Genomic DNA, 21,596 nt, shown 5'->3' on the forward strand with positions numbered 1-21,596 from the left:
GCGCGTGGAGGGTTGTTTAAAGGCAATTTACACCCTAACTGGTGCTGCGCATAGGCCCACTATTGCAGCAACTTGGGCTGCAGAGGCCATTGAGGCGTGGGCCCAGGAGTTGGAGGCAGAGTTGCTTTCCAGTGCTTCCGATCACGCTAGACAATGCCTGTCGTATATCGTCACAGCTTCACATTATGTGAAGGAGGCGGCTTCTTATGCTGGTATTCTGGCGTCCAAGGTTTCTACTACATCTATCCTGGCTCGCTGGATTCTTTGGTTGCGGTCCTGGTCCGTTGATCTGGACTCCAAGAAAACACTGGAGGTGCTCCCTTTTAAGGGAGACATTCTTTTTGGAGAAGACCTCAACAAGATAGTGGCTGACTTAGATCTTCTAAAACTGCATGTCTGCCTAGTACTGCTCCTTCGGCGCCGAAGGCTAAGAGTACTTCCTCTCGTTCCTTTCGTCTTCCGGGAAAAGCAAAAGGTCAGGCATACCCGAAACACGGTCCCACTTCCAAACCTACTAAGCCCAAACGTGCCTGGGCTGCCCGTCAGCCTGCTTCCAAAACTGACGAGCATGATGGGGCAGGCCTCGCCCTGGGGGATCCCAGGGTGGGGGGCCGACTTCTAGGGTTCACCTAGGGATGGTTGAAGACCACTTCCGATGCCTGAGTACGGGAAGTCGTCACTCGAGGTCCTTCAAGAAACGTCCCCCTCATCGATTTTGACTTACAGACGTCCCTTCGGATCAGATGAGGGCAAAAACTCTTCATTCGGTGGTACAGTCCCTCCTGGACACAGGAGTGGTAGTACAAGTGCCTCTGGCTCAGAGAGGCAAGGGGTACTCTTCACTGTTCCTAGTCCCGAAACCGAATGGGTCTTCCCGGCCCATTGTCAACCTCAAGTCCTTGAACAAATTTGTCAGGGTTTCCAAGTTTCATATGGAAACCCTTCGCTCTATTGTTCTTGCCTTGGAACATGGGGATTATATGGTCTCCCTGGACATACAGGATGCTTACCTGCATTTTCCTATTGCAATGTCGCATCAGCAGTACCTGAGGTTTGCTGTGGGCAACCTCCATTACCAATTTCGGGCGTTACCTTTTGGCTTGACCATGGCTCCGCGAGTTTTTACCAAGGTCATGGTGGTAATGACGGCTGTACTCCGCTGTCAAGGGGTCAGGATCCTACCGTATCTGGACGACTTGTTGATCCTGGCAAATTCCCCAGAAGTTCTCCTACGCCATCCGGATCTGACTATCCAGTTTCTGCAAGCCCACGGGTGGCTCATCAACTGGAAGAAATCTTCCCTAATCCCTGCGCAGAGCATGGTGCACCTGGGAGCGTTGTTGGACACCTGCAACCAGCGGTTGTTCATGTCTCAGGAGAAGGTCCTGAAGCTTCAGGACAAGATTCAATACTTCCTATCTCGTCTGCAAGTGTCAATACATTTGGCGATGCAAGTGCTAGGTCTCGTGGTGTCTGTTTTTGACATGGTGCAGTACACTCCATTCCATTCACTCCCTCTGCAGAAACGGATTCTTGCTAAATGGGACGGCCTGCTTCACCGGATCAGGTCTCACATGAACTCCTTGTCTCCGGAAGTCCGTCTGTCACTGAGCTGGTGGCTGCAGGACCGACGTTTGAGCTGGGGTCGTCCCTTCTGGATCTCCAACTGGGTCCTTCTGACGACGGATGCCAGTCTGAGAGGCTGGAGCAACACTTCCTTCAGGGTCGGTGGACCAAGGAGGAATTTCGCCTTCAAATAAACATTCTGGAACTGCGGGCGGTGTTCAACGCGCTGAACCTGGCCCAGCATCTTATTCAGAAGAGACCTGTTCAGGCACAGTCAGACAACGCCACCACAGTGGCGTACATAGATCATCAAGGCGGCACTCAAAGCCGCCTGGCAATGAGGGAAGTATCAAGGATTCTTCAGCGGGCGGAATGCCATCTACCAGCCATATCGGTGGTGGTCATTCTGGGGGTCCTCAACTGGGAAGCGGACTTTCTCAGTCGTCAGGACGTGCACGCCGGGGAGTGGAGCCACCATCCAGAAGTATTTCAACTCCTCGTGGACAAGTGGGGCACTCCAGATGTAGATCTGATGGCGTCTCGACACAACCACAAGGTTCTGGTCTTCGGAACAAGAACAAGGGCTCCTCATGCAGCGTTCGTGGACGCACTGGCAATCCCGTGGAACTTTCAGTTGCCATATGTGTTCCCTCCCTACTGCCCAGAGTGATAAGGAAGTTCAAACAAGAAGGCGGCATACTACTTCTGATTGCTCCTGCGTGGCCCAGACGGCATTGGTTCTCAGACCTCCAGGGCCTCTCGCTAGGCGTCCCCTTCTACTTCCACAACGAACAGACCTCCTCATTCAGGGCCCTTGTGTGTACCAGGATCTGACCCGACTGGCTTTGACGGCGTGGCTCTTCAAGCTTCCGTACTGAGGGCCAAAGGTTTTTCTGAGGCGGTCATTCAAACTATGTTGAAGGCCCGTAAGCTGGCTTCTGCTCTGATTTACCATAGGGTCTGGAATTCTTACTTTGCTTGGTGCGCAAATAACAATCATGACGCTTACAAGTTTAATACAGCCAAACTTTTGGCTTTTCAACAGCAAGGCCTGGACTTAGGTCTTCGTCTAGCGTCTCTCAAGGTTCATATTTCTGCCTTGTCGGTATGGTTTCAGAGAAAAATTGCATCTCTGCCTGATGTTCATACCTTCACTCAGGGTGTATTGCGCATTCAGTCTCCTTATGTCCCACCTGTGGCCCCTTGGGATTTGTCTGTGGTCTTGGAGGCCTTGCAAGAATTTCCATTTGAACCTCTTGCATCCGCAGATCTTAAGTGGTTTCCCTTAAGGTCTTGTTTCTGCTAGCCATTGCCTCTGCTAGATGCGTTTCAGACCTGGGTGCCTTATACTGTAAGTACCCCTATCTGATTTTTCACCGTGATCGGGCAGTTCTTAAAACGCGCCCTGGTTACCTACGGGATCCGGTCTGAAGATCGACAGTGTCTAGGTCGACGATGTTTAGGTCGACCACTATAGGTCGACATGGATGGAAGGTCGACAGGGTTTCTAGGTCGACATGTGCTAGGTCGACAGGTCTAAAGGTCGACATGAGTTTTTCACATTTTTTTTCTTTTTTTGAATTTTTTCATACTTAACGATCCAAGTGGACTACGATTGGAACGGTAAAGTGTGCCGAGCGAAGCGGTAGCGGAGCGAAGGCACCATGCCCGAAGCATGGCGAGCGAAGCGAGCCATGCGAGGGGACGCGGTGCACTAATTTGGGATCCCGGTCACTCTACGAAGAAAACGACAAAAAAAAAAAAAAAAATCATGTCGACCTTTAGACCTGTCGACCTAGCACATGTCGACCTAGAAACCCTGTCGACCTTCCATCCATGTCAACCTAGTGACTGTCGACCTATAGTGGTCGACCTAAACATTGTCGACCTAGACACTGTCGATTTGATGAACCACACCCCTTCCTTCCACCTTAACCAGGAGGTTGTGGTTCCTGTCTTTAATTCTCCGGAGTTGTCTTCTGGAGAGCGGTCTTTGGATGTGGTGCGGGCTCTCCGTATCTATGTGAAGACAACTGCTTCCATTCGGAAGTCTGAATCTCTCTTCGTAGTGTTTGGTTTTCACAAACGTGGCTGGCCTGCTAATAAGCAAACCTTGGCCAGATGGATTAGAATGGTGATTGCATTCTTATGTACAGGCTGGTCTTCCAGCTCCTGCTACCATTAAGGCCCATTCTACTCGGTCTGTTGGACCTTCTTGGGCGGCCTGCTGTCGTGCGACCCTTGAACAGTTGTGCAAGGCGGCTACGTGGTCCTCAGTGAAAACGTTCATAAGCTTCTATGCCTTCGATACTTCCGCCTCCCAGGATGCTTTCTTTGGACGCCGGGTTCTTGTGCCCACTACAGTGTCTCTCCTCCCATAAGGAACTGCTTTAGGACATCCCCGATGTTATTCCCTGTGGAGCCCAGTGTACCCCGCAGCAGAAAACGAGATTTATGGTAAGAACTTACCGTTGTTAAATCTTTCTGCGAGGTACTCTGGGTTCCACAAGGCGCCCACCCTGACTCACTTAGCTTCTTTGGGTTGGTATAGTATTAGCCTCTAACACCCTCTCCTGTCGTGAGTGTGTGGTGTATGTGGCTACTAACGATTGTCGTCTCTCTTACCTGCTACTGCATTGGACTGGTTGACAAAAACCGAGCTCCTGTGCACGGAGGCGGGGTTATAGAGGAGGCGGCGCTATGCATCTTGGTAACAGTCAAAGCTTTGAGCCTGTTGGTGCCTCGGATCAAGATCCTACTCTACACCCCGATGTTATTTCCTGTGGAGCCCAGTGTACCTCGCAGAAAGAGATTTAACAATGGTAAGTTCTTACCATAAATCACGTTATTTCTTCTCAGTCTTCTGGAGAAAAAAAAACCCAGATTAATTTATGAACTGATGCTGATTTTGAATTGTGACTAGCCCAAAAAGTGCCAACACATACTGTGTGCCAAATTAGGCTCCATATGCTTTGGTCACTGGAATGTTGACCAAATTTTTATTTTGTTTTAACGGGAGTGATACAGATTTAAGAAATTTTAGGATTGGGATTTTTCATGTATTGCTGTATCCATTGGTCTTTTACAGTTTTCTGACGAGGACTTCGGTGCATTTTAATTTTGAACCTAACTTTGGACGGTTAAATCAGTACTGCTGGGTACACACTAGGTTGATAGATCGGCTGTCTGGTCGATACGCCGACCTATCGGATGATCAGGAAGTACATACACACTTAGTGATCGTTGGCCTGATGTGTTGTGCCTGACGTCACAACTGGGCAGGCATTTACATGTGCCCCCCATTAGTGATGTCAATCACCAGCAGCCACTGCAGCAAGTGTACGGGTGGTCTGCAAACCGCCCATACACACAGCATGATGCACTGATATATCTGCAGATATATTGGCCATCGGCGGTGCTGTAGGGCCGATGCAATATGTCTGTGAACGACGTATATTGGGGGTACACACTGGCCGATGTGCCTGATGTATCCAGCTTAAATCATGACTTAATCACATTTTGAAAGAGGAATATTTTTATTGTACTAGCTGTGGTCGGTGGCTGTCGTGGTGGTGTTTTATATTCAGCTTCATCACCAGACACCCAGAACTGTACACAATAGCAGTCCATGTTTGGTTGGCAATTGCAATTGATCAGTCTCTTGAAAAGGGAAAAGTTGAAACATTAAGAAAAATGAGTTAAGTTGGATAAATACACCGAGTACAGTCTGTCACTAAGGTTTTCTTTGTTTTTTTAGGAGTATCGCTGCACTGACTTTAATATCTCTTGCAACATTAATGAACTTTCCTAACCCCCTCAATGCCATGCAGATATTATGGATTAATATAATAATGGATGGTCCTCCAGCTCAAAGGTAAGCATACCCTGTGCATCTAGATTCATCTCGAAAGTAACACAATTGAGCCATTATAATTTAATGATTTTGTGCTGATGGGGTGTGTAATGTACACATCTTAATAATTTGAATGATTATTTTATCTTTAAAAAAGATATGTAATAGAGCAAACATCTGCCCTATATTGTCTTTAGTTTCCCAAAAAAAAATGTAGAATGTATTAATAGTGAAGGAAAGTCCATCTGCAGTTATATCACAGTGATGAGGGCAATAAACCACACCTCATTTATCTATTGCAACTTTGCAAGCTGTACAGCAGCACTAAAAAGTATCTATCCCTCCCCTGTAATATCATCTGCCTGCAACATTGTTCCATCAGCTAGTGTCTGAACACCTGCAGAGAAGAGTACCAAATCAGATTTTAAGTGAGTGCTAGCCAAAGACCTGCTCTTATGTAACTAAGCTGGCCATACAATACCTGAAGAATATCTGTCCAACCATCCAACAGGTTGGCTGGTTTGAACTAAAATCTGTTAATGCATGGAAGCAATGACAATCAACCATTTGCTCACAAACACTGGAAAATGGACAAAAACAGTTGTCCAAATTGGTTAAATCCTTTTGATCTAACCATTTTTTTTTTGGATCAACAGCATTTAACCAATTTGAACAATATTATTCTGTCTATTTTCCAGTGTTTGCGAGCAAATAGTTTTGTCATTTGCTCTCATACATTAACAGATTTTCATTCCAACCAGATAACTGGTTGGAAGTTCAATAGATAATCTTAAGGTGTATGGCCGGGGTTCAATCTATTTGCAATTTGTCAAAAGGACCCGGATGTGAAGGCGGAAATTCTTTTCTTCCCTTAAAGCATTTTTATTTCTCTGACGTCCTAAGTGGAAACTGGGACTCGGTAAGGACCATGGGGAATAGCGGCTCCGCAGGAGACTGGGCACAACTAAAGAAAGCTTTAGGACTACCTGGTGTGCACTGGCTCCTCCCACTATGACCCTCCTCCAGACCTCAGTTAGAATCTTGTGCCCGGCTGAGCTGGATGCACACTAGGGGCTCTCCTGAGCTCCTAGAAAGAAAGTATATTTTAGGTTTTTTATTTTACAGTGAGATCTGCTGGCAACAGACTCACTGCAGCGAGGGACTAAGGGGAGAAGAAGCGAACCTACCTGACTGGAGATAGTTTGGGCTTCTTGGGCTACTGGACACCATTAGCTCCAGAGGGATCGAACACAGGACCCGACCTCGATGTTCGGTCCCGGAGCCGCGCCGCCGTCCCCCTTACAGAGCCAGAAGCATGAAGATGGTCCTGGAAATCGGCGGCAGAAGACCTCGGTCTTCAACAAGGTAGCGCACAGCACTGCAGCTGTGCGCCATTGCTCCTCATGCACACCTCACACTCCGGTCACTGATGGGTGCAGGGCGCTGGGGGGGGGGGGGGGGGCGCCCTGAGCAGCAATATAAACACCTTGGCTGGCAAATCATCACAATATATAGTCCCAGAGGCTATATATGTGATAAATACCACTGCCAGAATCCATGAAAAAAGCGGGAGAAAAGTCAGCCGAAAAAGGGGCGGGGCTATCTCCCTCAGCACACTGGTGCCATTTTTTCTTCACAGTGCAGCTGGAAGACAGCTCCCCAGGCTCTCCCCTGTAGTTTTCAGGCTCAAAGGGTTAAAAAAAGAGGGGGGGCACTAAATTTAGGCGCAATATGTGTATACAAGCAGCTATTGGGGGAAAAATCACTCAGTTATAGTGTTAATCCCTGCATTATATAGCGCTCTGGTGTGTGCTGGCATACTCTCTCTCGGTCTCCCCAAAGGACTTTGTGGGGTCCTGTCCTCAGTCAGAGCATTCCCTGTGTGTGTGCGGTGTGTCGGTACGGCTGTGTCGACATGTTGGATGAGGAAGGTTACGTGGAGGCGGAGCAGAGGCCGATAAAAGGGGATGTCGCCCCCTGTGGGGCCGACATCAGAGTGGATGGATAGGTGGAAGGTATTAACCAACAATGTCAACTCCTTACATAAAAGGCTGGATGACGTAACAGCTGTGGGACAGCCGGCTTCTCAGCCCGCGCCTGCCCAGGCGTCTCAAAGGCCATCAGGGGCTCAAAAAACACCCGTTACCTCAGATGGCAGACACAGATGTCGACACAGAGTCTGACTCCAGTGTCGACGAGATTGAGACATATACACAATCCACTAGGAACATCCGTTGCATGATCTCGGCAATGAAAAATGTGTTACACATTTCTGGCATGAACCCAAGTACCACATAAAAGGGGTTTTATGTTTGGGGAGAAAAAGCAGCCAGTGTTTTGTTCCCCCATCAGATGAGTGAATGAAGTGTGTAAAGAAGCGTGGGTTCCCCCGATAAGAAACTGGTAATTTCTAAAAAGTTACTGATGGCGTACCCTTTCCCGCCAGAGGATAGGTCACGTTGGGAGATATCCCCTAGGGTGGATAAGGCGCTCACACGTTTGTCAAAAAAGGTGGCACTGCCGTCTTAGGATACGGCCACTTTGAAGGAGCCTGCTGATAAAAAGCAAGAGGCTATCCTGAAGTCTGTATATACACACTCAGGTACTATACTGAGACCTGCAATTGCCTCAGCATGAGAATAGTGCTGCAGCAGCGTGGTCTGATACCCTGTCAGATAATATTAATACCCTAGACAGAGATAATATTTTGCTAACATAGAGCATATTAAAGACATCGTCTTATATATGAGGGATGCACAGAGGGATATTTGCCGGCTGGCATCCAGAACTAAGGCAATGTCCATTCTGCCAGGAGGGTATTAGAGACCCGTCAGTGGACAGGTGATGCTGACTTTAAAAGGCACATGGAGATTCTGCCTTATAAGGGTGAGGAATTGTTTGGGGATGGTCCTTTCGGCTTCAGAAAAGCAAGCGGGTCGAAGGCGCTTCCTTTCTGCACAGAGACAAGGGAAGAAGGAAAAAGCTGCACCAGACAGCCAGTTCCCAGGATCAAAAATCTTCCCCCGCTTCCTCTGAGTCCACCGCATGACGCTGGGGCTCCACAGGTGGAGACAAGTGCGGTGGGGGCGCGTCTCGGGAACTTCAGGGACCAGTGGGCTTGCCCACAGGTGGATCCCTAGGTTCTGCAAGTAGTATCACAGGGATATAAGCTGGACTTCGAGGCGACTCCCCCTCGCCGTTACCTCACATCAGCCTTGCCTGCTGCCCTCGGAGACAGGGAGGTAGTACTGGCGGCAATTCACAAGCTGTACTTCCAGCAGGTGAAATCAAGGTACCCCTCCTTCAACAAGACCGGGGTTACTATTCCAAAATGTTTGGGGTACCGAAACCAGACGGTTTGGTGAGACCCATTCTAAAATTGAAATCCTTGAACACTTATATACGAAGGTTCAAGTTCAAAATGGAATCGCTCAGGGCGATTATTGCAAGCCTGGAGAATTTCATGGTATCACTGGACATCAAGGATGCTTACCTGCATGTCCCTATTTACCCTCCTCACCAGGAGTACCTCAAAATTGTGGTACAGGATTGTCATTACCAATTCCAGACGTTGCCGTTGGTCTGTCCCCGGCACCGAGGGTATTTACCAAGGTAATGGCCGAAATAATTATCCCGTACTTGGACGATCTCCTTATAAAGACGAGGTCCAGGGAGCAGTTGTTCGTCGGAGTAGCACTATCTCGGGAAGTGCTACAACAGCACGGCTAGATTCTGAATATTCCAAAGTCGCAGCTGGTTCCTACGACGCGTCTACTGTTCCTGGGTATGGTTCTGGACACAGAACAAGAAAAAAGGGTTTCTCCCGGAGAAGTCCAAGGAGTTGTCGTCTCTAGACAGAGACCTCCTAATACAAATACAAGTGTCTGTGCATCAATGCACGCGAGCCCTGGAAAAGATGGTAGCTTCTTACGAAGAAATTCCATTCGGCAGGTTCCATGCAAGGATCTTCCAGTGGGATCTGTTGGACAAGTGGTCCGGGTCGCATCTTCAGATGCATCGGCGGATAACCCTGTCTCCAAGGGCCAGGGTGTCGCTGTTGTGGTGGCTGCAGAGTGCTCATCTTCGAGAGGGCCGCAGATTCGGCATACAGGACTGGGTCCTGGTGACCTTCGAGGCTGGGGGGGCAGTCACACAGGGAAGAAACTTCCAAGGAAAGTCAGGAGACTTCCCTACACATAAATATTCTGGAACTAAGGGCCATTTACAATGCCCTAAGTCAGGCTAGACCCCTGCTTCAACACCGGCCGGTGCTGATCCAGTCAGACAACATCACGGCGGTCGCTCATGTAAACCGACAGGGCGGCACAAGAAGCAGGATGGCGATGGCAGAAGCCACAAGGATTCTCCGATGGGCGGAAAATCATGTGTTAGCACTGTCAGCAGTGTTCATTCCCGGAGTGGACAATTGGGAAGCAGACTTTCTCAGCAGACACGACCTCCACCCGGGAGAGTTGGGACTTCATCCAGAAGTCTTCCAAATAATTGTACACCGTTGGGAAAGGCCACAGGTGGACATGATGGCGTCCCGCCTCAACAAAAAGCTAAAAAGATATTGCGCCAGGTCAAGGGACCCTCAGGCGATAGCTGTGGACGCTCTGGTAACACCGTGGGTGTACCAGTCGGTGTATGTGTTCCCTTCTCTACCTCTCATACCCAGGGTAATGAGAATAATAAGGAGGAGAGGAGTAAGAACTATACTCATTGTTCCGGATTGGCCAAGAAGAGCTTGGTACCCAGAACTCCAAGAAAGGATCTCAGAGGACCCATGGCCTCTGCCGCTCAGACAGGACCTGCTGCAGCAGGGGGCCTGTCTGTTCCAAGACGTACCGCGGCTGCGTTTGACGGCATGGCGGTTGAACGCCAGATCCTGAAGGAAAAGGGCATTCCAGAGGAAGTTATCCCTACGCTAATTAAAGCTATGAAAGAAGTGAACGCAAACCATTATCACCGCATATGGCGGAAATATGTTGCGTGCTGTGAGGCCAGGAAGGCCCCAACGGAGGAATTTCAGCTAGGTCGATTTCTGCACTTCCTACAGTCAGGGGTGACTATGGGCCTAAAATTGGGTTCCATTAAGGTCCAGATTTCGGCTCTATCGATTTTCTTCCAAAATAGAACTGGCTTCACTGCCTGAAGTTCAGACTTTTGTTAAGGGAGTGCTGCATAGTCAGCCCCCGTTTGTGCCTCCAGTGGCACCGTGGGATCTCAACGTGGTGTTGGATTTCCTGAAGTCGCATTGGGTTGAGCCACTTAAATCCGTGGAGCTAAAATACCTCACGTGGAAAGTGGTCATGCTGTTGGCCTTGGCGTCGGCCAGGCGTGTATCAGAATTGGCGGCTTTGTCATGCAAAAGCCCTTATCTGATTTTTTTATATGGATAGGGCGGAATTGAGGACTCGTTCCCAATTCCTTCCTAAGGTGGTATCAGTTTTTCATGTAAACCAACCTATTGTGGTGCCTGCGGCTACTTGGGACTTGGAGGATTCCAAGTTACTGGGCGTAGTCAGGGCCCTGAAAAATATATGTTTCCTGGACGGCTGGAGTCAGGAAAACTGACTCGCTCTTTATCCTGTATGCACCCAACAAGCTGGGTGCTCCTGCTTCTAAGCAGACTATTGCTCGCTGGATCTGTAGCACGATTCAACTTGCACATTCTGCGGCTGGACTGCCGCACCCTAAATCTGTAAAAGCCCATTCCACGAGGAAAGTGGGCTCTTCTTGGGCGGCTGCCCGAGGGGTCTCGGCTTTACAAATTTGCCGAGCTGTTACTTGGTCGGGTTCAAACACTTTGACAAGAGTCTACAAGTTTGATACCCTGGCTGAGGAGGGCCTAGAGTTTGCTCATTCGGTGCTGCAGAGTCATCCGCACTCTCCCGCCCGTTTGGGAGCTTTGGTATAATCCCCATGGTCCTTACGGAGTCCCAGCATCCACTTAGGACGTCAGAGAAAATAAGATTTTACTCACCGGTAAATCTATTTCTCGTAGTCCGTAGTGGATGCTGGGCGCCCATCCCAAGTGCGGATTGTCTGCAATACTTGTATATAGTTATTGCCTAACTAAAGGGTTATTGTTGAGCCATCTGTTGAGAGGCTCCGTTATATTTCATACTGTTAACTGGGTATAGTATCACGAGTTATACGGTGTGATTGGTGTGGCTAGTATGAGTCTTACCCGGGATTCAAAATCCTTTCCTTATTGTGTCAGCTCTTCCGGGCACAGTATCCTAACTGAGGTCTGGAGGAGGGTCATAGAGGGAGGAGCCAGTGCACACCAGGTAGTCCTAAAGCTTTCTTTAGTTGTGCCCAGTCTCCTGCGGAGCCGCTATTCCCCATGGTCCTTACGGAGTCCCAGCATCCACTACGGACTACGAGAAATAGATTTACCGGTGAGTAAAATCTTATTTTTTTCTCCAATCTAGGTTTTCTTTAGGTTATTTTCTTTTATTTAGGCTCCTTTGTGCCCTCGTGGTCTCGCTTCGCTCGCCACGCTTCGGGCCCTATGTCTTCCTCTGCTTTGCTCGCCCAGGTTACTTTTCCAAATAGATGGTGATATTGACCCAGTGCATTATGTGAAAGTTCCTTTCGGCGAAGGGGATATAGATGCTACCGTATGGCCAGCTTCACTCGTGGAGTCTATGGCATTTCCTTGGAACATTGATACATTTTGCGTGATCTTGCAGAATCGCACATAACTGCTTTTGATTGCTCCAGTGGGTGAATTTTGATGATGAAGTTTGAGGACAAGGCCATAGGTATACTGTTGACCAGGGATCAAGATGATCGTAGTCTTCCACATTGACCAGCTTGCCCCTCTCCATAAGTCAATAAACAATAATTGTTGCACGTGATTTAGCATTGACTGACCAGTGGTGGTAGTGTACATAATATTGTGTTGTCTTTTGTTACTTCAAAGGATGTACATTACAGGGACTAAAGTATGCAGACACCCACACATCACACAGCCATACATGTTTATCTGATTTCACAAACAATATAATATGGAATTGGTCTCCCTTTTGCTGCTATAATAGCCTCCTGTCTTCAGGAAAGTCTTTCCACTAGATTTTGGAAAGTTGCTTTGGAGATTTATACCTGTTTAGCTACAAGAGCATTAGTTAGTTCTGTCAGTGATGTTAGGTTATAAGTTATGACTCGCAGTCAATGTTCCAGTTCATCCTAAAGATGTTCACTGAGGTTCAGGTCAGGACTTTGTGCGGGCCAGCCAGGCTCTAACAAAAACCTCTGTGAACCATTGTTTGATGGACATGGGGGCATTGGCATGCTGAACATTAATGGGCCTTCCTCAAAATGTTGCCGCAAACTTGCAAACAAAGAATTCTCTAGAATGTCATAGTATAAAATAGCTTTAAGATTTCACTTCACTGGAAATAAGGGGGCTCAAACCATACCATGAAGAAACAGCATCAGACCATTATTCCTTCTCCAACAAACTCTACGGTTGTCAGGAAACTTTTATTGGCATCTACCAAACCCAGATTTGTCCCTCCAGGCTGCCAGGTGGTAAAGTGTGACTTGTCACTCCAGAGTCCAGTGGCAGAGTGCTGTACATGACTGTAACCAAAGTTTGGCATTGTGCATGGGTATTTAAGGCTTGTGTCCAGCTAATTAATCATGGAAACCCAATCTATGAAGAACCCAACCAACTATTGTTGAGTCAAAGTTGTATTCAGATGCAGGCTGGAATTTGCTAGTGAGTGTAGCAATTGCACCTAATCGCTGGGTGCTCCAATTATGGGACTTTGTGTTCTACAGTACATCTTCAAGATTAAGCTGTCCTTGCTCCTAGACATACTTCTGCTCCTCGGATGTTGTGTAACTACTGATCCCATTGTGCACTGCCAGCAGATAATTTACATGGTATAATGGGACTTGTAATTTTGCAAAACCTGGGTTATCACAGGTAGTCCAGGCTTGTCCCAGACTTTTTCACCTCCGAATAAAGCATTTATAGATAACCATGGCAGATGTAGTAAGGCAGGCATTTGTTGAACCGATTGTACAACAAATGTTCCTTTTATGCAATTGGTGTGGCCTAAATGGTCAAACACTAATTTGAAGTGGTGTAAACTTCGTTTTGGCCATGTAGGGTAGCTTATTGAACCTGTGAAATGTGGTATTTTGGCTAAAACAAAGGCTATTACTAGATTTGAAATGCACAATACCTCCCCATTTATTTCTCTTTTTTTTTTTTTTTGCCTGCCTTCTTTCATTCCTGTTTTCCTTAAGCCTTGGTGTGGAGCCGGTGGACAAGGATGTTATTAGGAAGCCACCAAGAAACCTTAAGGACAGTATTCTAACCAAGAACTTGATAATTAAAATTCTCATCTCTTCTATTATCATTGTGTGCGGTACTTTATTCGTCTTCTGGAGAGAGGTATGTTATGTCTGTCTGTATATGTGTGCGTATATTATACAACTTATGTACTTGTTACATTCCAATTTGTATAGACAACTAACCTTGTGCATTATTCCTTTTATGGGATATTTTTGTGAACCATTACTTTGTTATTGCGTGTGATCTGCTGTACAAAAGGAAAAAAAAAAACAATAATATTGGTATGAAGACCCTTTTTCTTTGATCCAGATGCTTGGAATTCTGGCCTTATGTCTGAGCAACCATATCTGTGTTAATGTGTATAGAAAAATAGTAGTTTGGTAGCCATATAAAGCATGTGTGCATTGCTCTTCAGGCCTCAAATGCATACAATATACAGATGCGTCTTCTTACAGCTTTGCTCCGTGCTCTACAAGTCGCGTTACACACAACACGTGAGTGCCATGTGACTTGGTAGTGCCGAGCGTCTTTTTTTTTTTTTTTGTACTTTCTGCAAAAAATGCATCTTAGTTGCAAATGCAATTGGCCGCACGAGCGGATTTTACTGGTTGAAATTATATGCAGCATGCCTATATTCTGTGTGTGACTGCAACTGTATTTGCTACTGTAACATGGTATTTTGGATGCAGATACAGCCACGATTACACACAGAATATACTGTAGACATGCTGCATATTATAAGCAGGATCTGCTTGTGCGTCCCATTGCATTACTTTGCGACTAAGACGCATTTTCACAGGAAAAACACAAAAAAGGTGCTCGGTGCTACTGAGACCCGTCACGGCATAGCGCTACTTCAAGAACTGTTTAATGTGACCGCAGCAAAGATGTAAGAGGACACATCTGTAAGTGTGCATGATGTTCTCCTAAGCATAGAGGTGATACACATCTTACAGAGTTTACTGGCACTAAGCGTGTGCAGTGATAATGTCTCTTATTGTAGATGTTTATTTTCCCCATTGATTTCTGTGTCCTATCATTTAGGGCATTTTTTTCATTTATGTGTCTAGCACAAGAGGTGCTTTCTGTTGTTAGCATTCAGGATTGATTATCGATGTTCAGATGGTCTGTCTTGTGCAGACATCTAATAACCCAGTCAGCCTAACAGAAATATATTGACCCAGTCTGCCTAGCCTAGAAAGGTGAACGTGGTTCTGTGTTGCCACTCTTTCATAAAACACACAACTAAAACAAGACTATGAAATTGACTTAAACCTACATATGTGTGTAAAGTCTACAATGTGCAGAGCAGTAACAAGTTTTCTTCATTCTGTTTTTTGTATCACTAGCTGCAGGATAATCTAATCACACCAAGAGACACAACAATGACTTTTACCTGCTTTGTGTTTTTTGATATGTTCAATGCACTAAGTTCACGATCACAGGTGAGACCACTTCCTAAGCACCTATAAGGGTTTTGTTGGTTACATGGGTCACAAATGTACCCCATTGAAGATTAGCTAGGTCAGCTAAAAGGGAAATGTATAATTTTAAAAAGAAAAATAATAATTCTTATCCATTGTTCAAAGGTTCATTTAGAATTTTTGTTCTGCTTTTATTTCACACCTACATGTATATCTCTGCTAAAGGTCAGGTTTACCAGGGCTGTGGTTTTGTCCTTTAATTAGGTATTTTCAGCCTAAAGGCGCACCATTTATTGTCCCATAAATATTCCTGATCAATATCAGATGTTGATTGTAAAGTGCATTGGACAATAACTATAGATGCTTGCATGTGGTCATCATCCTACCAGCTAATGAGGCCCTGTGTGATATCTGTGTTCGTATATAAGTATAATACAGCGGAAAAGGTCTGATTTAGCTCTCATGTACATGGCTGGTTCTCGGTGCCAGTGATCCTGCTAGCATGTGGTCTGGAAAACTGGTCATATCGGCCTGTGTATGGTACGCTTTGTTTGTACAGCCAATCTGGTTCTCTCTTAATTAGAAGCTATAGTATTTAGGCTTCTGCAATCCCTCTCCTTCACATGCTCACTACAGTAGACTTGTTAAGTAACCTAAATTACGTCTCCGTTTTTACTTTATTGCTGAGTTTTACCAAAACGGTTATTCTAACTACTAAATATTTAAGTTGAACCTTTTTTAAAAGCATTTAATTGAAAGCCATAGAAACTGATTAGGAGGTTGTATAGTTATAGTAGCACTTCATTCATACTTGCCAACTCTCCCGTAGTGTCCTCTGACAGGAGGCAATTCCACTTATCCACTACCCTTTCTGTGAAGTCCTTTTTCCTCAAATTTTCCCTACCGACACCAGTCTCAGTGCATGTCCTCTTGTTCCAATACTTCTCCTCCTTTGAAGAATGTCTCCCTCCTGTACCTTGTTAAAACCCTTGGTATATTTGAAAGTTTCTATCATGTCCCCCTTTCCCTTCTCTGCTCCAAACTATACATGTTAAAATCTTTTAGTCTATAGTGGTAAGTTGTTGGTTTGTTTTTTTTCTGATGTAGGCATGCACCATTTAAGTTGAGGGTCATTCCACACCAACTCAACACCATTTTCAGACTGACCATTGCAGATTGTGATGAAATATGGTATAATAAATGCTGACATGGGTGGAAAGAAAACCCCAAAATTTTAGGCTGATATGTTCAACGGTTTTGAAGTTATATGACTTTTAAAGCTGCTATTTTTTCTCCAAAAAATGTGCTATTAACGTGTTTTTAAATTGCACTCGCAGCTCACCTAATTGAGCTATATAGTTGGACAAGGTCTCATTTTAAACCTCTTTTTATGGGCTTTTATATCTATAACACAAGTATCTTTCCATAAAAATTCAAAATTGTAAACTTTTCAAAAACAAAATTTCGATTTTCACAAAGCCAATATTTAAATGTTTTTAGAAAATATAAAAAATTGCTCATTTTATTATGAGATCACATGCTATAAGAGCTTTCATTTTTTAGTGATTCATGAAAATTTTATTTAAAAATCAACAAATAATATTTTTTTTCAGTTCACTACATTAGAGTAATGCACGTTCCTCTTCAGGTGTGTTTGGGGATGAGATCTACAGACAGTGCCTGCTCCCACTTCTGTGCAGGCGCACAAACTTAAGTGAAAAGATACTTCAATTGTGTTGAATGGGCCTGCCTTTTACATTTTCCTGGACCACTACAAGTGGAACAGGGTAAGTTTGGGCGGCTTTAAATAGTGAAGAAAAACCCATTGGTTCCAAAGTTAAGCCCACCCAAACCTAACCTGTCCCTGGACCATTTTTGTCACATTTGAAAAAGCGAAGTGTTTAATTACAGAGAGAATGTGCGCTCGGAGCAACCTGGAGAATGGGTGCTGGGAGGGAGATACACAGCAGACTAGGAGCAACACTGTACACACAAGAGGAAGCCTCAGTCACCTGGCTGTCATTAACCTGACAAGGAATGGTGGTGGGCAGGTGGGGAAAATATGACGTTCATCTGTCCGCTGCAGCGGGATAGTAATGACGTTTGCTCCAGCTGCCACAAACTCGCCACACATCATGTTTTGGCTATATAGCTCACACCAACACAGTTTATCATCAGACATGAATTATGAAGTACAGTACAACTGTGGGATACTTGCTTTACTTTATGTTCTCAATTGTATATACTGTGAATCCCTGCCATACTTTCCTATATTCTTTATGATAATGAACAAAGTTTATATTTAACTTTGAAAAAATATTAAAACTTCAGAGCAGCTGCCTCTTGTACTCTGCTCTCATCTCTGCACCCAAGGATGTGGTTTATTTTGGTTTTCTTTTTCTTAATCATTTTGAATTTATTACTATTATGCTTTAGATTTCCAAAAAGCTAGATTGCATTTTAATCTCCAATTTGAATATTAATGTGTTTTTTTGTTTGCTTTTTTCACAGACCAAATCTGTGTTTGAGATTGGCTTGTGCAGTAACAAAATGTTCTGTTATGCAGTTCTTGGTTCTATCATGGGTCAGTTACTCGTCATTTATTTCCCGCCTCTACAAAAAGTTTTTCAGACTGAAAGTCTCAGCATTCAAGGTATGTGAAAAGAAGGCGGAGCTGTACAGGAATTTTCAGTATATTATCAAAATGTTTTTATTAAGTTTTCAGCCTTATACATTTTTCAATTTCATGATGGTTGTCTTGTTTTTAAATGGTAGTTTTGTTTTTTTGCTATTGTGAAACATTCTATTGTCCTGATCTCACCAAGCAAGTTGCGGGTAGCTGCCAGTTGATGTATGAGCTGTAGGTTGCTTGTGAATTCTGCAGATCTATTTCTCTTGGTTCCCCCATCAGTGGACAGAGCCCAAGCACTGACCAGTAAAGCAAGACAGGGCAGTAGAGGGATACAGACTTTATTTTGAAGTACATCATGGAATTAAAATGGTTGTTACCACTACTTATATAAGTAATTGCCCCCTGTGGTTTAATAATCTGGAAATTGCAAGTATTGGCCATTATTCTTCACACTATTGACCAACCATGTTCAAATTATTAATCAGATTTCTTCATTGGGAATGAGGTCTGGTCTTTTATGCTAGATTTGCACTGTACAATTATTGTACCAGTTTCCCAATAATCAAGTGAACAACTTGTTTTATTGTATAGTGTGAACATCTTGACGATAAAACTGAGAAACCATGGACACAAACATGACCCTTTGAGTATTGGATCGGTCGGCCAAGACAGAAAATCACGGCGTTAGTCTTTGTATATCATGCAGTGTGTGATCTGCCCATTTTTCCTCCTTTATCCTGATTACCTCATCCTTCTTGTGGGCGACCGTATGCTAATTCAGTATGGAGTGGAAGAAAATCTGTACCTTCCACTTGCCAAAAAATCACCCCGATTCTTGGGATGACTAAAAAATCGAATAGTGTGTAACAAGCTTTACTGTCCAGGACTTTTAAAAGGTTTGTCAGTATTACTCCATCCATTTAAAAATGTTTTCCCAATCCCACAAAGCATTATAGTAGGGGATTGGTAGTCTTGGGATGAAGCACCGTGTTAGGCTTGCACTAACCATAGCAGCTACTGTACTCTTGAGGCCAAAATTTTTATTTTTTTTGTCTCATGAGACCACCTCTTGGTCTTCCACGTAGTGTTTGTCAAACACAAGGAAAAATGTTTTCTGTATAATCATCCCATGAAAAACATATTTGTTACGTGCCTGAGTGACTGCTGTCCCCTTTCACTACTGCAGTGGTTCTCAAACTCGGTCCTCAAGACCCCACGCTGTTCACATTTTCCGAACAACCTAGCAGGTGCACAGGTGTATTCATTACTCACTGCTACATTTAAAAAGGTCCACAGGTGGAGCTAATTATTTCACTTGCAGTTCTGTGGAAAGACCTGGAAAACGTGAACTGTTTGGGGTCCTGAGGACTGAGTTTGAGAACCTGTTGACTATTGTATTTCTCCATAGTCATGAAAGACTATGATTAAATTAGAGATGAGCGCCGGAAATTTTTCGGGTTTTGTGTTTTGGTTTTGGGTTCGGTTCCGCGGCCGTGTTTTGGGTTCGACCGCGTTTTGGCAAAACCTCACCGAATTTTTTTTGTCGGATTCGGGTGTGTTTTGGATTCGGGTGTTTTTTTCAAAAAACCCTAAAAAACAGCTTAAATCATAGAATTTGGGGGTCATTTTGATCCCAAAGTATTATTAACCTCAAAAACCATAATTTCCACTCATTTTCAGTCTATTCTGAATACCTCACAATATTATTTTTAGTCCTAAAATTTGCACCGAGGTCGCTGTGTGAGTAAGATAAGCGACCCTAGTGGCCGACACAAACACCGGGCCCATCTAGGAGTGGCACTGCAGTGTCACGCAGGATGTCCCTTCCAAAAAACCCTCCCCAAACAGCACATGACGCAAAGAAAAAAAGAGGCGCAATGAGGTAGCTGACTGTGTGAGTAAGATAAGCGACCCAAGTGGCCGACACAAACACCGGGCCCATCTAGGAGTGGCACTGCAGTGTCACGCAGGATGGCCCTTCCAAAAAACCCTCCCCAAACAGCACATGACGCAAAGAAAAATAAAAGAAAAAAGAGGTGCAAGATGGAATTGTCCTTGGGCCCTCCCACCCACCCTTATGTTGTATAAACAAAACAGGACATGCACACTTTAACCAACCCATCATTTCAGTGACAGGGTCTGCCACACGACTGTGACTGATATGACGGGTTGGTTTGGACCCCCCCCAAAAAAGAAGCAATTAATCTCTCCTTGCACAAACTGGCTCTACAGAGGCAAGATGTCCACCTCATCATCATCCTCCGATATATCACCGTGTACATCCCCCTCCTCACAGATTATCAATTCGTCCCCACTGGAATCCACCATCACAGCTCCCTGTGTACTTTGTGGAGGCAATTGCTGCTGGTGAATGTCTCCATGGAGGAATTGATTATAATTAATTTTAATGAACATCATCTTCTCCACATTTTCTGGATGTAACCTCGTACGCCGATTGCTGACAAGGTGAGCGGCGGCACTAAACACTCTTTCGGAGTACACACTTGTGGGAGGGCAACTTAGGTAGAATAAAGCCAGTTTGTGCAAGGGCCTCCAAATTGCCTCTTTTTCCTGCCAGTATAAGTACGGACTGTGTGACGTGCCTACTTGGATGCGGTCACTCATATAATCCTCCACCATTCTTTCAATGTTGAGAGAATCATATGCAGTGACAGTAGACGACATGTCCGTAATCGTTGTCGGGTCCTTCAGTCCGGACCAGATGTCAGCATCAGCAGTCGCTCTAGACTGCCCTGCATCACCGCCAGCGGGTGGGCTCGGAATTCTGAGCCTTTTCCTCGCACCCCCAGTTGCGGGAGAATGTGAAGGAGGAGATGTTGACAGGTCGCGTTCCGCTTGACTTGACAATTTTGTCACCAGCAGGTCTTTCAACCCCAGCAGACTTGTGTCTGCCGGAAAGAGAGATCCAAGGTAGGCTTTAAATCTAGGATCGAGCATGGTGGCCAAAATGTAGTGCTCTGATTTCAACAGATTGACCACCCGTGAATCCTTGTTAAGTGAATTAAGGGCTCCATCCACAAGTCCCACATGCCTAGCGGAATCGCTCCGTGTTAGCTCCTCCTTCAATGTCTCCAGCTTCTTCTGCAAAAGCCTGATGAGGGGAATGACCTGACTCAGGCTGGCAGTGTCTGAACTGACTTCACGTGTGGCAAGTTCAAAGGGCATCAGAACCTTGCACAACGTTGAAATCATTCTCCACTGCGCTTGAGACAGGTGCATTCCACCTCCTATATCGTGCTCAATTGTATAGGCTTGAATGGCCTTTTGCTGCTCCTCCAACCTCTGAAGCATATAGAGGGTTGAATTCCACCTCGTTACCACTTCTTGCTTCAGATGATGGCAGGGCAGGTTCAGTAGTTTTTGGTGGTGCTCCAGTCTTCTGTACGTGGTGCCTGTACGCCGAAAGTGTCCCGCAATTCTTCTGGCCACCGACAGCATCTCTTGCACGCCCCTGTCGTTTTTTAAAAAATTCTGCACCACCAAATTCAAGGTATGTGCAAAACATGGGACGTGCTGGAATTTGCCCATATTTAATGCACACACAATATTGCTGGCGTTGTCCGATGCCACAAATCCACAGGAGAGTCCAATTGGGGTAAGCCATTCCGCGATGATCTTCCTCAGTTGCCGTAAGAGGTTTTCAGCTGTGTGCGTATTCTGGAAACCGGTGATACAAAGCGTAGCCTGCCTAGGAAAGAGTTGGCGTTTGCGAGATGCTGCTACTGGTGCCGCCGCTGCTGTTCTTGCGGCGGGAGTCCATACATCTACCCAGTGGGCTGTCAC

General features: G+C 45.4%; 1 protein-coding gene across 1 annotated transcript in view; it reads left to right on the forward strand.

The window, feature by feature from the left end:
• ATP2C1 (ATPase secretory pathway Ca2+ transporting 1) overlaps window positions 1-21,596 on the forward strand; it is a 288,376-nt gene that overhangs the window by 260,081 nt on the left and 6,699 nt on the right. The window contains exons 23-26 of the mRNA XM_063922357.1: window positions 5,324-5,440; window positions 13,688-13,835; window positions 15,086-15,181; window positions 17,672-17,813. Coding sequence (XP_063778427.1) covers window positions 5,324-5,440; window positions 13,688-13,835; window positions 15,086-15,181; window positions 17,672-17,813 — 503 coding nt within the window. The remainder of the gene's footprint in view (window positions 1-5,323; window positions 5,441-13,687; window positions 13,836-15,085; window positions 15,182-17,671; window positions 17,814-21,596) is intronic.

The sequence above is a fragment of the Pseudophryne corroboree genome, chromosome 5, assembly GCF_028390025.1.
Source record: "Pseudophryne corroboree isolate aPseCor3 chromosome 5, aPseCor3.hap2, whole genome shotgun sequence".
Classification (NCBI taxonomy): Eukaryota; Metazoa; Chordata; class Amphibia; order Anura; family Myobatrachidae; genus Pseudophryne; species Pseudophryne corroboree.